The sequence below is a fragment of the Octopus bimaculoides genome, chromosome 8 (genome assembly GCF_046866305.1).
Source record: "Octopus bimaculoides isolate indiv1 chromosome 8, ASM4686630v1, whole genome shotgun sequence".
Classification (NCBI taxonomy): domain Eukaryota; kingdom Metazoa; phylum Mollusca; class Cephalopoda; order Octopoda; family Octopodidae; genus Octopus; species Octopus bimaculoides.
The window spans coordinates 32,088,071-32,114,722 of NC_142935.1; the positions used below are offsets into that span (position 1 = coordinate 32,088,071).

At 37.9% G+C, this 26,652-nt stretch overlaps 1 protein-coding gene across 1 annotated transcript in view; it reads left to right on the plus strand.

Moving 5' to 3' along the window:
- The window catches only part of LOC106882178 (low-density lipoprotein receptor-related protein 2-like), a 228,340-nt gene that overhangs the window by 127,931 nt on the left and 73,757 nt on the right, over nucleotides 1–26,652 (plus strand). Inside the window, exons 34-46 of the mRNA XM_089356330.1 lie at nucleotides 6,728–6,953; nucleotides 9,448–9,576; nucleotides 10,442–10,540; nucleotides 11,414–11,593; nucleotides 13,861–13,996; nucleotides 15,232–15,403; nucleotides 17,849–17,962; nucleotides 19,266–19,374; nucleotides 20,712–20,840; nucleotides 22,089–22,328; nucleotides 23,164–23,323; nucleotides 25,625–25,789; nucleotides 26,419–26,540. Of these exons, the coding sequence (XP_089212456.1) occupies nucleotides 6,728–6,953; nucleotides 9,448–9,576; nucleotides 10,442–10,540; nucleotides 11,414–11,593; nucleotides 13,861–13,996; nucleotides 15,232–15,403; nucleotides 17,849–17,962; nucleotides 19,266–19,374; nucleotides 20,712–20,840; nucleotides 22,089–22,328; nucleotides 23,164–23,323; nucleotides 25,625–25,789; nucleotides 26,419–26,540 (1,981 nt within the window). The remainder of the gene's footprint in view (nucleotides 1–6,727; nucleotides 6,954–9,447; nucleotides 9,577–10,441; nucleotides 10,541–11,413; nucleotides 11,594–13,860; nucleotides 13,997–15,231; nucleotides 15,404–17,848; nucleotides 17,963–19,265; nucleotides 19,375–20,711; nucleotides 20,841–22,088; nucleotides 22,329–23,163; nucleotides 23,324–25,624; nucleotides 25,790–26,418; nucleotides 26,541–26,652) is intronic.

The following is a 26,652-nucleotide window of genomic DNA, read 5'->3' on the forward strand; positions in this document are numbered from 1 at the left end:
GATGAGTAGTACTAGCTAGAATGTACTGGATGAGTAGTACTAGCTGGAAAGTAATGGATGAGTAGTACTAGCTGGAAAGTAGTGGATGAGTAGTACTAGCTGGAAAGTAGTGGATGAGTAGTACTAGCTGGAAAGTACTGGATGAGTAGTACTAGCTGGAAAGTAGTGGATGAGTAGTACTAGCTGGAAAGTAGTGGATGAATAGTACTAGCTGGAAAGTACTGGATGAGTAGTACTAGCTGGAATGTAGTAGATGAGTAGTACTAGCTGGAAAGTAGTGGATGAGTAGTACTAGCTGGAAAGTACTGGATGAGTAGTACTAGCTGGAAAGTAGTGGATGAGTAGTACTAGCTGGAAAGTAGTGGATGAGTAGTACTAGCTGGAAAGTAGTGGATGAGTAGTACTAGCTGGAAAGTAGTGGATGAGTAGTACTAGCTGGAAAGTAGTGGATGAGTAGTACTAGCTGGAAAGTAGTGGATGAGTAGTACTAGCTGGAAAGTAGTGGATGAGTAGTACTAGCTGGAAAGTAGTGGATGAGTAGTACTAGCTGGAAAGTACTGGATGAGTAGTACTAGCTGGAAAGTAGTGGATGAGTAGTACTAGCTGGAAAGTAGTGGATGAGTAGTACTAGCTGGAAAGTAGTGGATGAGTAGTACTAACTGGAAAGTAGTGGATGAGTAGTACTAGCTGGAAAGTAGTGGATGAGTAGTACTAGCTGGAAAGTAGTGGATGAGTAGTACTAGCTGGAAAGTAGTGGATGAGTAGTACTAGCTGGAAAGTAGTGGATGAGTAGTACTAGCTGGAAAGTAGTGGATGAGTAGTACTAGCTGGAAAGTAGTGGATGAGTAGTACTAGCTGGAAAGTAGTGGATGAGTAGTACTAGCTGGAAAGTAGTGGATGAGTAGTACTAGCTGGACAGTAGTGGATGAGTAGTCCTAACTGGAATGTAGTAGATGTGTAGTACTAGCTGGAAAGTACTGGATGAGTAGTACTAGCTGGAAAGTAGTGGATGAGTAGTACTAGCTGGAAAGTAGTGGATGAGTAGTACTAGCTGGAAAGTAGTGGATGAGTAGTACTAGCTGGAAAGTACTGGATGAGTAGTACTAGCTGGAAAGTAGTAGATGAGTAGTACTAGCTGGAAAGTAGTGGATGAGTAGTACTAGCTGGAAAGTACTGGATGAGTAGTACTAGCTGGAAAGTACTGGATGAGGAGTACTAGCTGGAAAGTAGTGGATGAGTAGTACCAGCTGGAAAGTACTGGATGAGTACTACTAACTGGAAAGTAGTGGATGAGTAGTACTAGCTGGAAAGTACTGGATGAGTAGTACTAGCTGGAAAGTAGTAGATGAGTAGTACTAGCTGGAAATTACTGGATGAGTAGTACTAGCTGGAAAGTAGTGGATGAGTAGTACTAGCTGGAAAGTAGTGGATGAGTAGTACTAGCTGGAAAGTAGTGGATGAATAGTACTAACTGGAAAGTAGTAGATGAGTAGTACTAGCTGGAAAGTAGTGGATGAGTAGTACTAGCTGGAAAGTAGTGGATGAGTAGTACTAGCTGGAAAGTAGTGGATGAGTAGTACTAGCTCGAAAGTAGTGGATGAGTAGTACTAGCTGGAAAGTAGTGGATGAGTAGTACTAGCTGGAAAGTAGTGGATGAGTAGTACTAGCTGGAAAGTAGTGGATGAGTAGTACTAGCTGGAAAGTAGTGGATGAGTAGTACAAGCTGGAAAGTAGTGGATGAGTAGTACTAACTGGAAAGTAGTAGATGAGTAGTACTAGCTGGAAAGTACTGGATGAGTAGTACTAGCTGGAAAGTAGTGGATGAGTAGTACTAGCTGGAAAGTAGTGGATGAGTAGTACTAGCTCGAAAGTAGTGGATGAGTAGTACTAACTGGAAAGTAGTGGATGAGTAGTACTAGCTGGAAAGTAGTGGATGAATAGTACTAGCTGGAAAGTAGTGGATGAGTAGTACTAGTTGGAAAGTACTGGATGAGTAGTACTAGCTGGAAAGTAGTGGATGAGTAGTACTAGCTGGAAAGTAGTGGATGAGTAGTACTAGCTGGAAAGTAGTGGATGAGTAGTACTAGCTGGAAAGTAGTGGATGAGTAGTACTAGCTGGAAAGTAGTGGATGAGTAGTACTAGCTGGAAAGTAGTGGATGAGTAGTACTAGCTGGAAAGTAGTGGATGAGTAGTACTAGCTGGAAAGTAGTGGATGAGTAGTACTAGCTGGAAAGTAGTGGATGAGTAGTACTAGCTGGAAAGTACTGGATGAGTAGTACTAGCTGGAAAGTACTGGATGAGTAGTACTAGCTGGAAAGTAGTGGATGAGTAGTACTAGCTGGAAAGTACTGGATGAGTAGTACTAGCTGGAAAGTACTGGATGAGTAGTACTAGCTGGAAAGTACTGGATGAGTAGTAATAACTGGAAAGTAGTGGATGAGTAGTACTAGATGGAAAGTACTGGATGAGTAGTACTAGCTGGAAAGTACTGGATGAGTGCTACTAACTTGAAAGTAGTGGATGAGTAGTACTAGCTGGAAAGTAGTGGATGAGTAGTACTAGCTGGAAAGTACTGGATGAGTAGTACTAGCTGGAAAGTAGTAGATGAGTAGTACTAGCTGGAAAGTAGTAGATGAGTAGTACTAGCTGGAAAGTAGTGGATGAGTAGTACTAGCTGGAAAGTAGTGGATGAGTAGTACTAGCTGGAAAGTACTGGATGAGTAGTACTAGCTGGAAAGTACTGGATGAGTAGTACTAGCTGGAAAGTACTGGATGAGTACTACTAACTGGAAAGTAGTGGATGAGTAGTACTAGCTGGAAAGTACTGGATGAGTAGTACTAGCTGGAAAGTACTGGATGAGTACTACTAGCTGGAAAGTAGTGGATGAGTAGTACTAGCTGGAAAGTACTGGATGAGTAGTACTAGCTGGAAAGTAGTGGATGAGTAGTACTAGCTGGAAAGTAGTGGATGAGTAGTACTAACTATAAAGTAGTGGATGAGTATTACTAGCTGGAAAGTAGTGGATGAGTAGTACTAGCTGGAAAGTAGTGGATGAGTAGTACTAACTGGAAAGTAGTGGATGAGTAGTACTAGCTGGAAAGTAGTGGATGAGTAGTACTAGCTGGAAAGTAGTGGATGAGTAGTACTAGCTGGAAAGTAGTGGATGAGTAGTACTAGCTGGAAAGTAGTGGATGAGTAGTACTAACTGGAAAGTAGTGGATGAGTAGTACTACCTGGAAAGTAGTGGATGAGTAGTACTAACTGGAAAGTAGTGGATGAGTAGTACTAGCTGGAAAGTACTGGATGAGTAGTACTACCTGGAAAGTAGTGGATGAGTAGTACTAACTGGAAAGTAGTGGATGAGTAGTACTAGCTGGAAAGTACTGGATGAGTAGTACTAGCTGGAAAGTAGTGGATGAGTAGTACTAGCTGGAAAGTACTGGATGAGTAGTACTAGCTGGAAAGTACTGGATGAGTAGTACTAGCTGGAAAGTAGTGGATGAGTAGTACTAGCTGGAATGTACTGGAAGAGTAGTACTAGCTGGAAAGTAGTGGATGAGTAGTACTAGCTGGAAAGTACTGGATGAGTAGTACTAGCTGGAAAGTAGTGGATGAATAGTACTAGGCTGAAAGTAGTGGATGAGTAGTACTGGCTGGAAAGTAGTGGATGAGTAGTACTAGCTGGAAAGTAGTGGATGAGTAGTACTAGCTGGAAAGTAGTGGATGAGTAGTACTAGCTGGAAAGTAGTGGATGAGTAGTACTAGCTGGAAAGTAGTGGATGAGTAGTACTAGCTGGAAAGTAGTGGATGAGTAGTACTAGCTGGAAAGTAGTGGATGAGTAGTACTAACTGGAAAGTAGTGGATGAGTAGTACTAGCTGGAAAGTACTGGATGAGTAGTACTAGCTGGAAAGTAGTGGAGGAGTTGTACTAGCTGGAAAGTACTGGATGAGTAGTACTAGCTGGAAAGTAGTGGATGAGTAGTACTAGCTGGAAAGTAGTGGATGAGTAGTACTAGCTGGAATGTACTGGATGAGTAGTACTAGCTGGAAAGTAGTGGATGAGTAGTACTAGCTGGAAAGTACTGGATGAGTAGTACTAGCTGGAAAGTAGTGGATGAATAGTACTAGCCTGAAAGTAGTGGATGAGTAGTACTGGCTGGAAAGTAGTGGATGAGTAGTACTAGCTGGAAAGTAGTGGATGAGTAGTACTAGCTGGAAAGTACTGGATGAGTAGTACTAGCTGGAAAGTAGTAGATGAGTAGTACTAGCTGGAAAGTAGTAGATGAGTAGTACTAGCTAGAATGTACTGGATGAGTAGTACTAGCTGGAAAGTAATGGATGAGTAGTACTAGCTGGAAAGTAGTGGATGAGTAGTACTAGCTGGAAAGTAGTGGATGAGTAGTACTAGCTGGAAAGTACTGGATGAGTAGTACTAGCTGGAAAGTAGTGGATGAGTAGTACTAGCTGGAAAGTAGTGGATGAATAGTACTAGCTGGAAAGTACTGGATGAGTAGTACTAGCTGGAATGTAGTAGATGAGTAGTACTAGCTGGAAAGTAGTGGATGAGTAGTACTAGCTGGAAAGTACTGGATGAGTAGTACTAGCTGGAAAGTAGTGGATGAGTAGTACTAGCTGGAAAGTAGTGGATGAGTAGTACTAGCTGGAAAGTAGTGGATGAGTAGTACTAGCTGGAAAGTAGTGGATGAGTAGTACTAGCTGGAAAGTAGTGGATGAGTAGTACTAGCTGGAAAGTAGTGGATGAGTAGTACTAGCTGGAAAGTAGTGGATGAGTAGTACTAGCTGGAAAGTAGTGGATGAGTAGTACTAGCTGGAAAGTAGTGGATGAGTAGTACTAGCTGGAAAGTACTGGATGAGTAGTACTAGCTGGAAAGTAGTAGATGAGTAGTACTAGCTGGAAAGTAGTGGATGAGTAGTACTAGCTGGAAAGTACTGGATGAGTAGTACTAGCTGGAAAGTACTGGATGAGGAGTACTAGCTGGAAAGTACTGGATGAGTAGTACCAGCTGGAAAGTACTGGATGAGTACTACTTACTGGAAAGTAGTGGATGAGTAGTACTAGCTGGAAAGTAGTGGATGAGTAGTACTAGCTGGAAAGTACTGCATGAGTAGTACTAGCTGGAAAGTAGTGGATGAGTAGTACTTGCTGGAAAGTACTGGATGAGTAGTACTAGCTGGAAAGTAGTGGATGAGTAGTACTAGCTGGAAAGTAGTGGATGAGTAGTACTAGCTGGAAAGTAGTGGATGAGTAGTACTAGCTGGAAAGTAGTGGATGAGTAGTACTAACTGGAAAGTAGTGGATGAGTAGTACTAGCTGGAAAGTAGTGGATGAGTAGTACTAACTGGAAAGTAGTGGATGAGTAGTACTAACTGGAAAGTAGTGGATGAGTAGTACTAGCTGGAAAGTAGTGGATGAGTAGTACTAGCTGGAAAGTAGTGGATGAGTAGTACTAGCTGGAAAGTAGTGGATGAGTATTACTAGCTGGAAAGTAGTGGATGAGTAGTAATAACTGGAAAGTAGTGGATGAGTAGTACTAGCTGGAAAGTAGTGGATGAGTAGTACTAGCTGGAAAGTAGTGGATGAGTAGTACTAGCTGGAAAGTAGTGGATGAGTAGTACTAGCTGGAAAGTAGTGGATGAGTAGTACTAGCTGGAAAGTACTGGATGAGTAGTACTAGCTGGAATGTAGTGGATGAGTAGTACTAGCTGGAATGTACTGGATGAGTAGTACTAACTGGAAAGTAGTGGATGAGTAGTACTAGCTGGAAAGTACTGGATGAGTAGTACTAGCTGGAAAGTAGTGGATGAATAGTACTAGCCTGAAAGTAGTGGATGAGTAGTACTGGCTGGAAAGTAGTGGATGAGTAGTACTAGCTGGAAAGTAGTGGATGAGTAGTACTAGCTGCAAAGTACTGGATGAGTAGTACTAGCTGGAAAGTAGTAGATGAGTAGTACTAGCTGGAAAGTAGTAGATGAGTAGTACTAGCTGGAAAGTAGTGGATGAGTAGTACTAGCTGGAAAGTAGTGGATGAGTAGTACTAGCTGTAAAGTAGTGGATGAGTAGTACTAGCTGGAAAGTAGTGGATGAGTAGTACTAGCTGGAATGTACTGGATGAGTAGTACTAGCTGGAAAGTAGTGGATGAGTAGTACTAGCTGGAATGTACTGGATGAGTAGTACTAGCTGGAAAGTAGTGGATGAGTAGTACTAGCTGGAAAGTACTGGATGAGTAGTACTAGCTGGAAAGTAGTGGATGAGTAGTACTAGCTGGAAAGTAGTGGATGAGTAGTACTAGCTGGAATGTACTGGATGAGTAGTACTAGCTGGAAAGTAGTGGATGAGTAGTACTAGCTGGAAAGTACTGGATGAGTAGTACTAGCTGGAAAGTAGTGGATGCGTAGTACTAGCTGGAAAGTAGTGGATGAGTAGTACTAGCTGGAAAGTAGTGGATGAGTAGTACTAGCTGGAAAGTACTGGATGTGTAGTACTAGCTGGAAAGTACTGGATGCGTAGTACTAGCTGGAAAGTAGTGGATGAGTAGTACTAGCTGGAAAGTACTGGATGAGTAGTACTAGCTGGAAAGTAGTGGATGAGTAGTACTAGCTGGAAAGAAGATGAAGAAATATGAGTATGAAATGAAAAATTACTGAAATTTTGATATTTATCAAGTTTGTTGAAATTTGTTGTTTTTATATATTTCCCTGCAGATAGAAAAATACAACATCCTGAGAAGTGAACGTGAAGTGATACTGAATGGCCTTAACTTTGTAACTGGTATTGCTGTGTATAAAGGATATCTTTATTATTGTCAGAAAGATATGGAAACATTGAGTTATGTGGCTTTGTCAGCATTAAATTATGGCAGCTCTACAATGAAAACTAATGTTGCTCATCTAGGAACCTTAAGAGTGGTCTATAACTGGAACAAATATCGTAAGTGGAGAAGTCCCTTCATTTTTATAGTCATTTTGCTTTCCTTTTCATTCTTCATCTTTTCATTTAAGAAGATAGTAATAATATCAATACTAATTCTTTCTACTCTAGGCACAAGGCCTGAAATTTTGGAGAAAGAACTAGTCAATTACATCAACCCCACTGCTGAAAACCACATGGTTGCAAAGTGAAATTACCAACCATAAAGACATGTCTCACACACATACACACATACATATATGTATTATCTGTTGAATCTAGAAGAGGTGTCTGTCACTTCTGGAGATCCTCCAAGACCAGTGATATTGATGCCATTAATTTTCCTCTAAGACTTCTGTTAGTCAACCCCTATCGGAAAAGATATAAGATGGGAGGGCATTTGAGAAGGCCAATGTTCTGGGAAAGGAAGGGCTAACTAGAATTTCTAATGATTTACTTCAAGGCCTTGGAAAGAACTCTTCAATTACATCAACCCCCAGTGCTCAAACGATGCTTATTTTATCAAGCCTGAAAGAATGAAGGGCAAAGTCAACCTTGGAGGAAATTAAGCTCAGAACATAAAGATGGAAGAAATATTGCTTAGAATTTTGCTCAACATGCTAACAATTCTACCAACTCAGAGCCTTAATAATAATAATAATAATAATGATAATAATAATAATAATAATGATAATAGACGGGTAGTCATGATGGGTATATTGGGCTTTGTATATTTTACCCCAGTGTCACTTTGATGGCATGCACTGCTCTCTCACTCAATAATAATAATAATAATAATAATAATAATAATCCTACGTAAAATAATATGTGATCTCAAATTTTAAAGCAAACACATAATTTTCTTATGGTTTCTTAAATATTCACTTGAACAAAACTGTACAAATCCAAATATATGGTACCCTAGGCATAACACCTACATGAACTTCTGACTTGTCTCTTGAGGTCTCTGGGTGAGACTTGGACCCAACTTGTACAAATGCAAAACAAAAGTCAAACATAAAATAATAATAATAATAATAATAATAATAATAATAATAATAATAATAATAATAATAATAATAATGCCCTGGTGCAGTACCGGGCAGTGGCTCTCATGGCTTCTGATCTTAACTGAATGGAAGTGTTATCATATACATTGTTTTGTCTGGATATAAAATACAGCAAATATTCAGCTGAATACCACAGATTTGCTTGTCAGTTGTTTGACCTTAACCAGCTGAGCATGTCCTTTGGTGGCTGATGATAAGTGCATCTCTAATCATGAGTAGAAGTAGTGAGAGAGCATCATAGCCAGTGGTGGACTGGCCATGTTGCTAGCTTCCCCGATGGCAAATGGGCCCCTGAGCCATTAGAATCCATATATGGGGACCCATGTTAGTATCTAAGGGCCCATCCCCTCAAGTTTGAAATTTTTTTATTCGTTCCTGGAAGAATGCATTAATTATTTTAGCCTGGCTGTGTTTGTAGACAGTTGAAAAGAATACTCTTAAAAAAAATTTTTTTTTTAAAGTAAGAAATGATAGCATTCTAATTGTGGGTGGTCCCCTTAGTCTCCTGGCAACCAATATTTATTTAGACCCAGTCCACCACTGATCATAGCCATGTGTTGAGAGGAATTCTTTGGGATTTGAATAATTCAGCTCTGGAAACATGGGACCTCTTGACCATTTGACTTCTTGACCTCTTGAGTGAGATGGGATACTCGACCTGAAGAAAATTCTAACTGGGCTCCACCTGCAAGGTCGTGTGCTGTTAATATTGGTATGGGATCACCATGTCACACACATATGGTTGTGATGCATGTGCCTGGTGTACCCTTATCAGACAGGTAGTCATGATGGGTATAATGGGCTTCGTATAGTTGTACCCCAGTGTTATTGATGGCATGCGCTGCTCTCTCACACAATAATAATGAAAACATTAACTTGAGAAGTATAGAAAAAAATAACAAAGTACCAGGATGTAGCTCTTGAATTACAGAGACAATGGAAAGTGAAAGTAAAATGTATCCCAATAGTTATAAGTGCATTGGGAACTATCCCTAAAGATCTGAACAGATGGCTAGAGGAAATAGGCACAAAACCCAATTTAGTACAGCTCCAGAGAACAATGTTATTAGGGACAGCTAGGATACTTAGTAGGGTTCTTGGTATCTAAGGTTACTTGTTGCCCAATAGGAGGGTTCTTGGCATCTAAGGCTATTTGTTGTAGCCCAATGTTAGGACAGGGTCACCAAATACTTGCAAGACAAAAGAAAAGTGTGTTATATCAGCAATTTTTAAAATAAAAAAGATTTTTATAAAAGCATTAATTAAGCAAGTCTTTATTCAACATAAATCATAAAAGAAATATGATGAGGTCCTTTAAAATGAAATTTTCTTCAGGTGAATTTTCTTACAACAAAAATGTTTACAGCAAAATTTCCTTTAACCAAATCATAGCAAGCTTTAACAGATATTCTCTAAACTATTATATACATTTTTTTTTATTGCAGCTCAAACAACAAACTGTGCAGACAGTAACTATGGCAACTGCGAACAACTGTGTTTGCCAACAGGAACTAATACCCACAAATGTGACTGTGCAATAGGCTTCAAGCTGAATTCAAACAATCAATGCACAAGTAAGAAACAACTGTAATTTCTTTTTATTTTCACTCCACCCCCACTTCACCACCACCTCCACTTCATCCCCACCCCCATTTCATCCCCCCACTTCACCCCCGCCCCCGCTTCACCCCCTCCACTTCACCCCCCACCGGTTTCTTTACAATGAGGTAATATTTTCATTAATCAATTAAAGGAGTTGTCAGAAACTGCCATAATGGATTGGCACCAGTACGTCTACTGTTACTCATTTATATATATATATATATATATATATATATATATATATATATATCATCATCATCATCATCATCATCGTTTCATGTCTGCTTTCCATGCTGGCATGGGTTGGACAGTTTGACTGAGGACTGGTGAGCCAGGAGGCTGCACCAGGCTCCAATCTGATCTGGCAAAGTTTCTACAGCTGGATGCCCTTCCTAACGCCAACCACTCCAAGAGTGTAGTGGGTACTTTTTACGTGCCACCAGCACAGGGAGCCAGTCAGGTGACAATATGTATATATATGTATATATATATATATATATATATATATATATATATATATATATATATATATATATACACACACACACACACACACACACATTAACAACTGATATTGGTGTGTTTACATTTCCATAACTTAGCAGTTTGGCAAAAGAGACTGATAGAATAAGTATCAAGCTTAAAAGAAATATAAATGCTGGAAATGATTCATTCAATTAAAATTCTTCATGGTTGTGCCCCAGTATGTCCACAGTCTAAAGACCGAAACAAGTAAAAGGTAAACCATGACAAAACTGAAGTTCTCAGTTAGGGGCTGGATATTAATTAACACACAATCTGATTTACTGATTGTGTATTATTTCATCTTTCTTTCAGTTGTATCATCCTTTTACGTATTAGGAATGCGCTATGGAGTTCGTGGATTTTCTTTTGATGCTGAAAACCAAAATGATGCTATGGTGCCAGTTGGTGGAGGTTGTAAAACTTATTTTGTTTCTTGAAAATTCTTTTACCATTTTCCGTTTCTTTTTCCTTACAACTGAAAAAAAAATAACATCAATAATTTGTTTGACTTCAGCACAACAGATAATTATATTAAGAGCAGACTATTTAAACACAAGCTTTTCAAACAACATCACTTAAAAGGTATTATATCTTCCTCAAAGCACATCTGATAAAAATGATTGATTTACATAGTCTGTGTAATGTCAATAGACTTATCTTACACAGTGCATTTTATGTTTGACAGAAAAATATCATATCATAAATTATCCTGCACCAATAATGAACAGAAAAAAGTAAAACTCATTTAGATATAGTATAAAATGTTTGTTAAATGCTTTTTTACGATTACAGACGAAGTATTTATGACATCCCATATTACATAACACACTACCTGCCCACCTTGCATTTTGCTTGTCCAAGAAGTACAAAATTCATTGAAGATTACTATAGCCAAGTGCTTGAATTCTACTATGTGACCATGAGACAAATGAAGTCACTACACACAGAGTAGTTATATACACATATAGTTTATATACATACATATATGAATACCCATGAGTAGAATACAAATTTGCAAAACTCTGAAAATTCCAGCTAAAGTGTGATTGAAGGACAGTTCAATAAAATTGAATATTGTAAAAGTAAACTCCAACAAAATAATTCTTACTGATTGAATCAGTTTTCTTTCCAACCGTGTGATTGATTCTCTGAGGGAAAATCATGGAAGTTGCAATGATTCATTTCCTCCACGTGTAAATAATCCACCCAGAATATTCTCTATTAAATCATATAACTTGTAGCATGCCATGTATTTATAAATCATTCTGTCTTTTGCAACTATAGTTCACTATATAAGCTACATTGATGTCCTGGTGGAGGAAAAATACATTTACTATGTAGCACAATTTGGGAGATACATGAACCTTTGTAGAAGGAGACAGAATGGCTCTGATTTTCAGTTTTTGCTCCAATCAGATGGTGGACGTCTTTTTGTAAGGGGCATTGCAGTAGATTGGATTGCAGGTAAGTATCTCTCTATAGTCTTTTGTTACTTGTGGTTATACATTTATTTTAAGTCATTGATTTCATTACATGTTTTATGTCCATCTTAGCTATTGCTCAGTTTCTGCATTTGGGATGAGAAAAATCCCATGTTGGAACTGTAAACACCAATGCCCAATGTCAAATTTACATCAAGTAGTTTGGCAGTTATGGTGAAGATTCTACAACTAAGACCAAACCATGTTTGGAGCTGTCTACTATTCTTTCCAAAAGGATAAGAAAAAAATTGGTTATTAAGCTAATATCATTTTTTGAAGTGCCATGCTTATTTCTAATTAACTCACACCATTAAATATGTTAACCTTTTGCCGGTTCACAGCATTTTCCTAAATTTTTCCTAAATGTTAATGCTTGTTTTTAGAATTTTATTTCATATGTTTTCAGTCATATGAATATAAAACTTTCTTTCAGAAATTCTAAGTTACAAATATATCTTGTGTATCACACATGATTAAATTAATTAATAGATTTTCATGCAGATGATGTTGCTGAATAATGCTGATGAGTAATACAAGATTAAGGACAATGGCTTCGCACGAGGACCTTGTGCACTTTGTAGAAACATTAAAACTTTCTACTTTGCTTTGGCCTAGCATATATTATTATTTCATTCTTTTCATTTGTTCCAGTCACTGAATTAGCTGAATTAGTCATGCTAGATTAGATGATTATCCTTATTTTGAATCTGCTACTTATTCCATTTGCCTTTATTTAAATTTCCACCAAGGTATGGGGTAAATAAATGAACCACCGTTTATGAAGTGGGGAGAGATAAACCTAAACACACACACACACACACACACACACACACACACATGCACATACATACAGAGATTGAAGGGCTGCACGCAAGATCACTTATTATGGCGGGAAAGCAGTGCTCAATTGGAGGAAGGAATTCAAATAAAATCCTAACAAGCGTGAGTAGTTGAGGAGAGTTGTTAGTAAGGGTCTTGATGTGAATTAGCCGAAGTATATTGGCACACAGCCAAAATGAACATGTAACGAATGGGGGCATATCTTTCTAAGAAGACAAAACCCCTTCAACCAGACAGGAGAAACCTAATTCGAAGACTACAGATCCAATCCATCACTGGACCTGTAAAAATTTGTAAAACTTTCCAGGTTTAAATATATATGAGCATGTGTAGACATGCAACTAATTGCATGAGAATACAAACATAAAACAAAACATACAAATTTGCACATATACATACATACAAACAAACATTTGATCAGAGAACCTGTGAATCAAGGATGATCTAGGCCAGAGGTTTTCAACCATATTTTGTCTATGGACCCCTTTGATTTGTATTTTATTCTGCCAGACCCCATAGCCATTTGATGTTTAAAAAAAATCCTGTTGTATTTTTATGATTAACTATTTTTAGGAATTGTATAAAAAATGTTTTTTAAAAATATTTTGTGTATTTTAGAAAGCAGCAAGCTGGCAGAATTGTTAGCATGCTGGGCGAATTGCTTAGCAGTATTTCGTCTGCTGTTACTCTCTGAGTTCAAATTCCGCCGAGGGTGACTTTGCCTTTCATCCTTTTGGGGTCGATTAAATAAGTACCAGTTACGCACTGGGCCAATGTAATCAACTTAATCCCTTTGTTTGTTCTTGTTTGTCTCTTCTATGTTTAACCCCCTGTGGGCAATAAAGAAATAAATATTTTGTATTTTAGAAATATAACCAATTTATTGTGCATAAACTTTAACAATAGACTCAAAGGAGTCACATGGACTCAAAAGGGTTACATGGAGCCAAAAGAATCACATGAACTCAAAAGTATCACATGGATTCAAAAGGGTTACATGGACTCAAAAGGATTACATGGACTCAAAAGAGTCACATAGACTCAAAAGGGTTACATGGACTCAGAAGTGTCACATGGACTCAAAAGAGTCACATGCACCCTAGCTGAGAACTACTGATTTCAGATTAAACAACAACAACAATGACTCCAAAACTATTCTAAGTTACAAGTTTATCCAAATTCTTTTGTTTAGTGGTTGCCTAATTTAGAATTAATATTTCCCTGATCTGTTTATGGCATTGTCTGAACTCAAGCTTCTTTCAATTCTATTTACTTTGTTCATGGATTTCTCTGAAGAAAGTTACAAGAACACTTTACTCTTTCTTTTATTAATTTCAGATTTTGGATTTAATATTGGAAATCATAAATCCATTGATTAATTCACCTGTATTTATTTCATTTTTATTGCAGGCAATCTTTATTATGTTAATAGCATAGTGAGTGATACGTTTATAGAAGTGTGCCGCCTGAATGGCACATACCGAAAGGTGATTTTGGAAGATAGATCTATTTACCTGCAAGGCTTAACTGTTAATCCAATCAAAAGGTAGCAGCAAACTTAATCTCCTTAATATCAACACACACTTTTAAAACTAGTTTTTCATTGTTACTTTTTGTTACACTAGCATAGGGGCTTTATATCATCACCATGGCTTAATGTCCACTTTTCCATGCTTGTGTGGGTCGGACAGAATTTGTTCAAGCAAAAGATGTCCTTCCTGTTGCCAACCCTCACCTGTTTTCAAGCAAAATGATATTCCCCCACAGCTAGACATACTTTTCATGGAAGACTGGAAACGAGCAATCTTACTTGCATCCTTTACATCCATCACATGATGTCTTTTCAAGATTCCACTCAAGGGCTCAGCACTGCCTCCATCCTCTCTGCCCCATTTCATCTTCTGACACCCATCACTTCTCTGTCATCTGAGAGACATAGAAGCACATACGACATCCCCCCCTGCTTCCCCCCCGCTCCCCCCCCCCACACCTTGAACCACTTCCATTTTGCATTACCTTATCCTGCCTGCTGTCTCCACCAATCACCTCCTTCCTCTGCCTTCTTTCCTCTGAGTTATTCACCATCATTAACATCTCGCTTATAATCTCATTTTTTCATAACATTGTTTTCATCTAACGCACCTTGATAAACAATTCTGATATATGCATTATGCTCCAGATCTCCTGGTTTATCTGTTTTATTTTTTTTTACTGTTCAACACTCCATTTATTATAAATCTGAAAAGCGATCATACTTATTCAAATTTCAAAACCAATAAACCAAAGTTGTAGTGGAAGAATATAAACTACCAAAAAAACATAAAACACTATGATAACAATTAATTGCTGATAGAGACGTTTACTGTTTCTCTTGTTCTCTGCCCACACCTCTCTCTGTTTATGCGTGTGAAAACTGTTATGTTTTTATGTGTATAGTCTCTCTCTCTCTCATATCTTTCTGTGTATATTTATGTTTGTGTGTGTGTTTGCCTCCTGTGCTTCCTGTCACCAAAACTAGATGAATTGTCAGCATCCCATCAGCCATGTCATATCATCTCATTCCACTGGAAAATAATCTGAAACTTAGTTGATTCTCCATTGAACAATACCATTGTCTCACGAGTTAGTCTTCTAAAATCATTTGGGCTGATCTCCAGTTAATGAATACATTTATCAGGAATGTTCTGGCAATTTACTCTGTAAACCACACCTTAGGAAAATAAACAAAAAAGTTAGTAGTCTGCTTTAATCAAAACCAATATTTGCCAATATATTTTTTAGGTACCTCTACTGGACATCTCGAGGAGCCAACGCCAGACTAGAACGTTCACTGCTGGATGGTACCAATCGAACCCTGCTAGTCTCAAATGCAATCAGTCATCCATTGGACATCACAGTTGACATAAAAACACATGATGTTTACTGGGTCGATGATGTTATAGATGCTATACAGGTAATTCTTCCATTTTTTGGAGACAGAAAATTTCACTGTAAACATTTTTGCTGTAAGAAAATTCACCCTAAGTAATTTCAGTTTAAATGACCACATAACATTTCTTTTATGATTGATGTTGAATAGAGACTTACCAATTTAATGATTTGATAAAACCTTTTGTCATTCTGGTGTGTTTTTCTTTATTCAAAAAATACATTATCATTGTCCATCCAGTGAATTTGTCTCACTGTGAATTTCCCTATACAGCCAAAATTTCTTAGGGTAAATTTTTCAGACATGCTGTATTTTTCCTGGCTTCAGTAAAAATACAGCATGTCTGTATTTTTAAAATCCTTCTTGGATTTTAATTGATCAAATCAACTTCAGGAAATAATTCAATCTGGTACTTCTCTTATCAATCTCTATTTATCAAATGGCTGAGATATCTTTTCATGTAAAGGAATGCAATACTATGTGTTGGTTCACCAATATTCTTTCCCAACATCCTCTTTCATTTCCATAAGAAATAACAAAATGCAGGACAGTTTGCTTTCATGGCTGGTTCCTGATCTGAGCAAACACAGCAGTTTCATTAAATCTATACTGAATTTTGCCAGATAATCATTAATACCAGATTAATGCTTTGTATTTCTACTTTTGTGATTCAAAGAGTGATCTATGGGATATCGATTGTCTTAAAGATATCTCCAATCAAAATTAAGCTGGTATACACACACACACATATGTATATGTATGGACATAGGTGTATATACACACATACACACATACACATGTATATATATATATATATCTACATACACACACATATATATATATGTATATCTATATATATATATATATATATATATATATATATATATATATATATATATGTGTGTGTGTGTGTGTGGTAGCATCAAAAAGTATCAAAAACATCTGAATTGAACATATGGCATGTTTTTGCCAAATTTAACTCCCACTTGCTGGACACTGAGCAGAAAGAATATCTCTTCAAAGTCTGTCAAAATCTCTGTCATCATTCTGCTGATGACCCATCCTTCATGTTGAGGATCATCACTGGTGATGTGAGTTGAGTCTACAGGAACATTCCTAAGATGAAGCAGCAATGGAAGAACCTTTCATCTCCACCACTGAAGAAAGCAGAACAGAGCCACAGCTCAATGATGAGCATGCTCATTGCTTTTTTTTGACATCCATGGTCTTGTGCATCAAGAATTCATCCCCAGAGCCAGACCATCAGTCAGGAGTTCTACAGTGATATTTTGAAGCATTTTGAGGGAGAACATTTGGCAAAAGGAACCAGATCTGTGGAGCACAAAGAATTAGATTCTTCATGACAGCAATGCATCCTGTCACTGAGTTCTCCTCATTCATGAGTTTATCACCAAAATAAAAAAACAACAACATGGTTTTGCTTCTGCACCTGCCCTATTCACCAGATTTGGCCCCTGTGGTCTTCCATTTCTTCCCCAAGATGAAAATGCAGCTCAAAGGTTGCCGTTTTAACATTGTTTTTGAGATCAAGAGTGAATCGCAGAAGTTCCTCAACTCACAGGAAAAATTTCCAAGCTGGATTCCAAAAGTGGCATCATCATCATCGTTCAGCATCCATTTTCCATGCTGGCATGGGTTAGATGGTTTGACTGGAACTGGTAAGCCAATGAGCTGTACCAAGTTCCAGCCTGATTTTGGCTTGGTTTCTACAGCTGGATGCCCTTCCTAGCACCAACCACTCCAAGACTGTAGTGGGTGCTTTTTACCTCTCGCTGGCACCGGTCTCACAAATTTAACATAGTAAGCAAAATACACCACTTAAGATTCCAGCTCTGTTATTGCTTTAGTTTCATTTATTTCATGAATACCATTCCGTTTGGTGAAGGTTGTTAATTCCATGGAGAACTGAACACAGTCAGCTGAAAAAATTGCTACAACAACAGAATAAATAAAATTCATTTTATGGTTTATTATTGTTTATATTTTGACTTACATTGATATATATGGGGACACCAGAATCTTTTAAGTGCTTAAGGACTCTATGGGTCTTATATAGGCCCTGATATTGTGGTTGTAAAACAAAATACTGTGTCCCTGCCAGCAATTAATAAAATAAAATGATATATAATATAATTAGGCCCATAGCTCCTCTCCACCAAGAAACCTGTTCTGTTCTGGATCCTTCTTTCATATTTTAGCCCAGTATTTCCTGACATAAAGCTGCCTCCCTTTAAAGCACAGCCCTCCTCAGCTGAAGGGGATCTTGCCTTATGTTATTGATAACATTGATGCCTTAAGTTCTGCAGATGATATAATCTCATATCTGTTCCTGATACTTCTGTGATCCTGGATCAAAATTAAAAAAAAAACAAAAAAATTAAACAGCTTTATTTGTGTTTTAACAGTAAATACTTGTCTTTGTTTCTTTTTTTCTTGTTTTGTTTACAGCGCATTTCCTTCAGTGGTGGAAATCGAGTTTATATTCGGACAAATCTACCTAAACCTTATGGGATCTCAGTTTTTAATAACGATGTCTATTGGGTGGACAGAAATCTAAACCAGGTTTGTTGACATTCGTATTTACAGTTGAAATATCTTTTACTTGATTCAGTCATTGGACTGTGGCCATGCTGGAGCACCACCTTAAAGAATTCAGTTGAATAAATCAACACTAGCACTTAAGGTTTTAGTCTGGCACCCATTCTATTGGTCTTATTTGCTGAACTGCTAAGTTACAGGGGCATAAACAAACCAATGGAACCAACACTGGTTATCAAGCAGTGGTGGTGGTGGGAGGGAACAAACACAAAGTTACCAACACAGATACCCATATATATATATATATATATATATATATATATATATATATATATATATATATATATTACACACACATAGGATATCATGATGGTTTCAACACTTGTGCAGTACCATTCAGTCTGGAGGTGTCAATAGCCCTAAAATAAGTGTTGTTTGGGAACAAACATACCTAACAAATCACCAACATCTTAATTCTAGGAAGGATTAAATATTAACTATTAATTAAACTACAACAAGAAACACATTTACCCTATGTACAATTGTATCAGTAAATAAATTCAATATGTAAATCTATAACCAACTCCTAAATTATATAACTAAAAAGCAACCCTTCCTTTAAGTCATGCAAAAAGTATTCCTTCCAGCCTTCCATAGTATAGAAGTTAAAGATTTATAACCACATTCATTCAATCTAATTCTAGGCAGGATTAAACGCTGACTTTATAATTAAACTACAACAAAGAAACACATTAACCCTAAGTACACCAGTATCAGTAAATAAAATTAATATTAAACCTAAATTATCTAACTAAATAGCGACCAATCTTTAAGTCCATACAAATAATAACCTCACCAGTCTTCCATAGTTACTGATATAAAAGTGAAAGCTTTATATTCAATTCTTTCCAAAACAAAACAAACACAATTGAATTTAATCTAACAAATAATATTAATTAATTATGAGTGAAATACATTATTTCATAATCCAAAAGTTAATAATAAAAACACTACATACTCATCACTACATTTTACCTTTACATGCTCTAATATTAAATTATTACCAGTAACTAATGGAAACACTAAACTTTAATCAAATAGGAACTAATAAAAGCAAACCTGTAATTATTATAAAAAAACCTTGCAATGATTAAAGCTAAATATAAAACTGCTTAAAAGATAATAAAAATACAAAGTATTAACCATAAGGCAAAGCTTGTACATAATGAAGACTCAAAAATTATCAGACTTTAATGATTTTTTTCATTTTTTTTTTTTGTTAATTTCTGAAAATAGATTATTTCACTATTTTGCTTCATATTTTTAGGTCCTTAAAGTGGATAAAACTTCTAGAGTCGGTGCCCCAACTGTTGTCAAGAAAAATGTAAGATATCTTTCGGACATTGCAATATTTGATAAATCCAACCAACCAAGCGGTATGTATGAGATTTCAATATCTAAACAATTGCCATCATCATCATCATCTTCATCTTTTAATATTCACCTTCCATGCATTTCCACGTTGGCAGGACTACATTGCGCTCGAATATCTGCTTTAGCAATGTTTTTGAAACTGGATGAGTTTCTTATACCAAGCACTTTACGGAATGTATTGAGTGCATTTTCTCTTGCACCAGCATTGTGGGGTCACTATGCAACTAAGATCCCCTTCAGCTGAGGAGGGTTACAGTTCAAAGGGAGGCAGCTTTATATTAGGAAATAAAGGGCTAAAATATGGGAAAAGGGTCCAGAACAGAACAGGTTTCTTGATGGAGAGGAGTTATAAGGGGTGACGCCCTTCGGTCATGAATGACCATGGGATTGCACCTAGAAAGTTACACAAGTCTAGGCAAGGTTGTTTATGGAAGACCAGCAGTCACCCATGCATATCAGCCTCCTCCTCTCCATGCCACTGATGCTATCCAGGGCAAAGGCAAAGGGGCCGATACAGCTTGGCACCAGTGACATTGCAACTCATTTCTACAGCTGAGTAAACTGGAGTGATGTGAAATAAAGTGTCTTGCTCAAGAATACAACATGCAGCCCAGTTTGGGAATTGAACTCACAACCTCACGATCTAACTACTGAGCCATGCACCTTCTGAGGAGCTACGTGCCTAATTATGTTATATATTATATTATATAATATATTATTTTATTAATTAAAAGTGAAGTGTCACACCCTAGCAGTTGAGGGAACCTGTGGAAGAGGTAGACTCAAGAAGACCTGGGATGAGGTGGTGAAGCACAACCTTCAAACATTAGGCCTCACCGAGACAATGACTAGTGACCGAGACTTTTGGAGATATGCTGTGCTTGAGAAGACCCGACAAAAGTGAAAAAGTGTCACACCCTAGCAGTTGAGGGAAATAGTTAAACATTTAACCAATTGACTAATAGCAATAAAAGAAATGAAACAGAGCCGATGTGTGTGTGTGTGTGCTTATTATTGGTATGATGACCCACCCAAGATATATCAAAATTTGTTTTTAATATTTATTTCATAGCTGTGTAACATTTTTAAGGTGGTCACCTGGCAGAATTGTTAGCATGTCAAGCAAAACGCTGAGCAGTGTTTTGACTGTCTTTATGTTCTGAGTTCAAATTCCACTGAGGTCGACTTATATTTTCATCCTTGCAACATCAACAAATCAAGTACCAGTTTAACACTGGGGCTGATGGTAATATTTCAACCCCTCCCCTCCAAAATTGCTCACCGAAATTGCCAAAATGTGAAACCAATATTCATTACACAACTGTGTTGCATTTTTCAGATCCCAGTAATCCTTGCTCTGTCAACAATGGTGGGTGTGACCAGTTATGCTTTGCTATTGCTGGAAGCCCTCAGCCTGTGTGCAAATGTGTTGAAGGGGACCTCGATTCTGATGGACAGAAATGCAAACGTAAGATACATTCTAGTTTTTCTGCAATCGTTCCTTTCCCTACAACATTCTTTTTTACACTTCATTCATGGTACAGATGTGAAGACACTTGCAAAGAGCATGGCTGTTACAGCTTGTTGAGTGGCTCTGAGCCATCAAAATAGCCTCTGTAGGCTTGAACTACTAGAAATAGCAGCCAAATCCCCCTCATGGTCATAACAACTTACTTTCCTCTTTCCTAATTTCTATAAGGCTGAGTGACTCTGAGCCCCCACAAAAAAGAGCCTCTATAGGATCAAACTGCTTGAAATAGCAACCAAATCTCCCTCACGGTCATAACAACCTACTCTGCTCCTTATTTTTTCTGAGTCTAAATGTATCTAACTCAACAAAGCAGCCCTCTATAGAGTCAAACTACTAGAAATAACAGCCAGATCTCCTTCAAATCACACTCTACCATCTTAAGGCATGACATGTTGGATGATGTAATCCTCCAAGTAGTTCAGACACAGATTTATCTCCTCTTCAGAGTAATAGTGGTGGTGGTGATGGTGGTGGTGATGGTGGTGGTGATGGTGGTGGTTCTGTCTTGAACCAAAGGTCTCCTCAGGTCAGTTATTGTGTTTCAATGGTGTATAAGTGACCAATATCACAATATTGCCCCTGAACGGTACACCAGCCCCTCGTAGGGTTACACTCTTACAGTTGAGTGGAGTAATGAAAATTTTATTCAAGAACCCAATGTGCCACAACCTAACCTCTAGACCAAAGGTTCTCAACCCATTTTAGCCAAAGCCCCCCACCCCTTTTTGAGTCCCCCTTGGAGTTACAAATGCCCTCCCCCCACCAGAAAATAATTTTCAATATACTACTTATTTTGATATCAGCGGATAATGATTAGAACAATAAAGGACATCGTTTTACATATGCGCTTTCATGCAGTCGGGAGTACAGGTGTACAAACTGAAATGCAAAGAAAACAAAATAACAAATTGAAAGTTTGGTAATTGTGTTTATTTCCATCATGTGACACTTATGAGATCAACCTCATATCTATCGAAAGAGTGCTCTTTGGTACAAGAGAGCCCCTTTGCTCCAAAACGAACACCTCAAGCTCCAAATGCCCCCCGCCCCGAGGGGCTATATGGCCCCCTGCTGAGAACCTTTGCTCTAGACCATGTACCTTCACTTTTTCAGATTAAAGAATAAAATAAATCCATTTGTTTAATACCTGCCTTGTTTCTGCCATGCAATACCTTTTATTTTCAGCATCAAAGGAATTTTTGCTGATGGCAATTGCTTCTCGCATCCAGACAATATCTTTGCATCCTAACCGAACAAATCAAAAGGTTACAACTATTGCAGCCACCGGCGAAGTTAGTGGTGTAGGATATGATGCTAAAAGCAATCAGATTTACTATGGTATAAACAATCCTGCAGCTATAGTCCGATATGATGTTGAAACAAAGACCAGTCAACAGTTTGTTATTGATCCAGTGAACAAACTAGGTAAATATATAATATGGTAAATATTCAATGTGGAAACCTATGCGTGTGTGTGTGTATGAGTGTGTGTGTGTGTGTATTTGAATCTGTGTTCGTCTCCAACTCCACTGCTTGACAACCTCTGTTGGTTTGTTCACATAGGCACAGGAGTGACTATGTGGTAAGTAGCTTGCTTACCAACCACATGGTTCTAGGTTCAGTCCCACTGCATGGCACCTTGGGCAAGTGTCTTCTACTATAGTCTCGGGCCGACCAAAGCTTTGTGAGTGGATTTGGTAGACGGAAGCTGAAAGAAGTCCGTCGTGTATATGTATGTGTGTGTGTGTGTGTGTTTGTATCCCTCCCCCTCCAACATTGCTTGACAACCGATGCTGGTGTGTTTACATCCCTGTAACTTAGCAGTTTGGCAAAAGAGACCAATAGAATAAGTACTAGGTTTACAAAGAACAAGTCCTGGGGTTGATTTGCTCGACTAAAGGCGGTGCTCCAGCATGGCTGCAGTCAAATGACTGAAACAAGTAAACGAGTAAAGTGTAAAGAGAGAGTATCCCCATAATGTAGCAGTTCAGCAAAAGAGACTGATAGAATAAGTTCCAGGCTCAGAAAAAATGTACCAGAAGTAGATCTCTTCAACTAAAACTCTTCAAAGAAGTGCCCCAGCATGGCCACATTCCAGTGGCTAAAACAAATAAAACAATAAAAGACATGTACACAAATCCTTTGTGACGCTGCAACTTCAACATTCACTTAACATGTAGCAATGGTTGTAAGTATATTTTACCCTACATGTTTTTAATGTAGTTGTACCTGATATGAACTTGTCTTCCATTTGATTCAGCTTTTATTGGAAAAATCGCTGTTGATTGGACCGGGAAAAAGATTTACTGGACAGATGCATTATACAATAGGATTTCAGTCATGAGTTTTGACTCAACATACAAGGCTAATTTGTTAACCACACAGAAACCCAAGAGCATTGTGCTTGATCCTTGTAAAGGGTACGTATTCTCTAACTCACTTCATCAATGCATTTCTATTTTCTAATATTTTTAATATCATTCTTCCATTTCAGGTTGCTTTTAATTTTCTTTTGCTAGAGTCTTGCATGAGTAGTCGGCTTGCTACATGCAGCCTATGGTACCATGTTATCTGTTCTGTTCAACCATCTAATATTTTCTTGTTGATTCTAGCCATGCCAAGGAGGCAAACATTTTGCCACAACTCCGCTGAACACCCGATATGCATTCCTTTCATATTTCTGATCATATCTTCTGGTACTGTCCCCAAAGACCCAAAAATAATTGGCACTGTCTTCACCTTTTTCCTTTTCCACAGCTGAGCTATCTCATATTTAAAAGGATTATATATTTATATAATTATATATTATATATTTTTTGCCTTCCTTTTTAACTATTCATTATTATTATTATTATTATTACTGTTGTTGTTGTTATTATTATTGTTATTATTATTATCACAGTTGTTTACTTTCAATTTGCATGTTTAATGCAATTACCTGCTTAGACACACCCAGTACCCTAGGACAAGTGAAGGGTAGGAGATGTTATACTGTAACTGAAAGATTGGCCAGGGGAAGTGGCAAGGGCAGATGGGAAATATCTCCATATAATACAACCCCTAAATGAAAATCTATAGGGTTTTTCTAAGGATGTGGGCACAGTCTCATTATTATTATTATCATTATTATTATTATTGAGTGAGAGAGCAGCACATGCCATTAAAGTGATGCTGGGGTACAAATATATGAAATCTAATATACCCACCATGACTACCTGTCTGATAAGGGTACAACAGGCACATTCATAAGAATCATGGGTGCGCAACATTGTGAACCCATATCAAGATAACCAGCACATGACCTTGCAGGTGGGGCCCAGTTAGAATTCTCATCAGGTCAAATAGCCCATTCCTCTCAAAAGGCCCCTGAATAAAGTTTGTTTAAGGGTGATGAATGAAATAGCTATGCTACCACGGGTGAATTATTTAAACCCCCAAAGAATCCCTCTCAAAATATGGCTATGATGGTCCCTATTACTTCTGCTCGTATTCAGAGATGCACATATTGTCAGCCACTGAGGGACACGCTCAGCTGGTGAAGGTCAAGCAACTGACAAGCAAATCCATGGTATTGAGCAGAATATTTGTTGTAGTCCATCTTTTACACTAACACAGAACATGTACATGATAACACTTCCAATCAGTTAAGATCAGAAGCCATGAGATCCACTGCCTGGTACTGCATCAGGGCAGCACATGGCTTAGTGCTTAGGGCATTGCACTCACGATCTAACAATCGTGATTTCAATTCCTAGAACAAGTGGTACATTGTGTTCTTGAGCAAGATGTTTTATTTCACGTTGCTCTGCAATCAATTGACACCTGACGTATGGTACACCATACACCTGTTCAGCCAACATTGATTTGATGGAAAGAGTGAGCTAATGCACATGAACATTTGAGCACTATAAACAAATCATTTGTGCGAGTCATTCAGCAAATAGGTGAACACTCACATGTCGCCTTTATTGGGGGGGGGGGGGTCCATCGTTATTATTATTAGTATTATTAAGGGGACAAGCTGGCAGTGCTCAGCCAGTTGCACCTTAATTTCACAAGCAAACTGTTCCATTGACCAGATCAACTGGAACATTATCCAAGGTAACCGATGGAGTGCCAGGTGGTCAATCGGTCATCCTGCTCTGATATGATCTGCTTAACCGAACCTTATTTAGTACTTCTTATGTTTAAGAGATAAAAATTTATTCCTTTATTGTCTGCCTTTGTTGGTTGTCTTTCTCTTTGCGGATGAATTTGTTACTCACTCACCCAGTTCTGAATTCACTGTGTTCTATCTGATCTGTAGAATGGAACCCCACCCCCACCATTGGTTTCGACAACGAAGGTTCCATTTGATCCATTGAATGGAACAACCTGCTTGTGAAATTCATATACAAGTGGCCGAGCGCCCCACAGATACACATACCCCTAACACAGTTCTCAGGAAGATTCGGCATGATACAGAATGTGACAAGGCTGACCCTTTGAATTACAGGTACAACTCGTTTTTTGCCAGCTGCATAGACTGGAACAATGTAAAGTAAAGTGCCTTGCTCAAGGACACACTGCACTGCTGAGAATTGAAGTTATGGCCTTATGATTGTGACCCGAATGCTCTAACCACTGAACCATGCACCTTCACAATCTGTATATACACAACACCTGCATGAAACCACAAGTGCGACATTGTATTACAAACTTTCTTGTATATATGTTTCTAGGTACATGTATTGGTCGAATTCAGGCATTGGTCAGTCACCAAGCATTGAAAAAGCAACTATGGCTGGTAATCAAAGATCTGTGTTGGTCAGCTCTGACTTAGGTGACCCAGATGGCCTGGCAATTGACTACACCTATGAAAAGCTTTATTGGGCTGATACACTGAAGTAAGTTGCATAAATTTCGTTGTCATGAGTTTCTTCTTTTTTTTGTACCTGACAGAAAATATTTGTTTTATGTGTATTCTTAAATAAAGTTTGCTTTTCTCTCTTCCTCCCCCCATCATCATCATCCTCCTCTCCATCCATTTTTCCATGCTTACATGGATCAGTCAGAGTCTGTCGCTGCAGATTTTCTACAGTTGGATGCCTTCCCTGTCACCAGCCTTCACTTGTTTCCAAGCAAGATAATATTTCCCCATATGGTCAAACATGTTTCTCAAAGAAAGCTTGAAAAGAGCAACATCATTTACAACTATCGGTGATATCAAAACAAATGTACACACACACACACACCCATGTACACATTATGAGCTTCTTTCAGTTTCCATCTACCAACTCCACTCACACTATAGCCCCAGGCTGGATTAACTGGAACATTCATTGTCTCAATTGATAGAGTGGCAGTCTTCATTTGCAAGCTATTATTTGTAGTTTTATCTGCTTTAATTTCCATCATTAAAAACGAAAAATTAATTAATGTTTTTGCTTTTACTTTTAGTGATAATGTTTCCTATATTTCATTTTATTTTCTCTGAGAGTATTTTATATATGTGTCTATTTTCAATGTTCTTTAGAAATCAGATTGAAAGAATTTCTCTCGATGGACATTACCGTGATGTGATTGTTGCCACCACATATGAACCAACGTCTATAACTGTCTTCGGTCTTTACATCTACTGGATAAGTTCATTTAGGTGTATGTATTGCAAACTAATCCTCTTCATATATAAATAATATACACAGGTCTGTGAAATGGAACTTTATGAAAATTGCTTTCATAATTCTATGTTACTTTATGTATGTTTGTG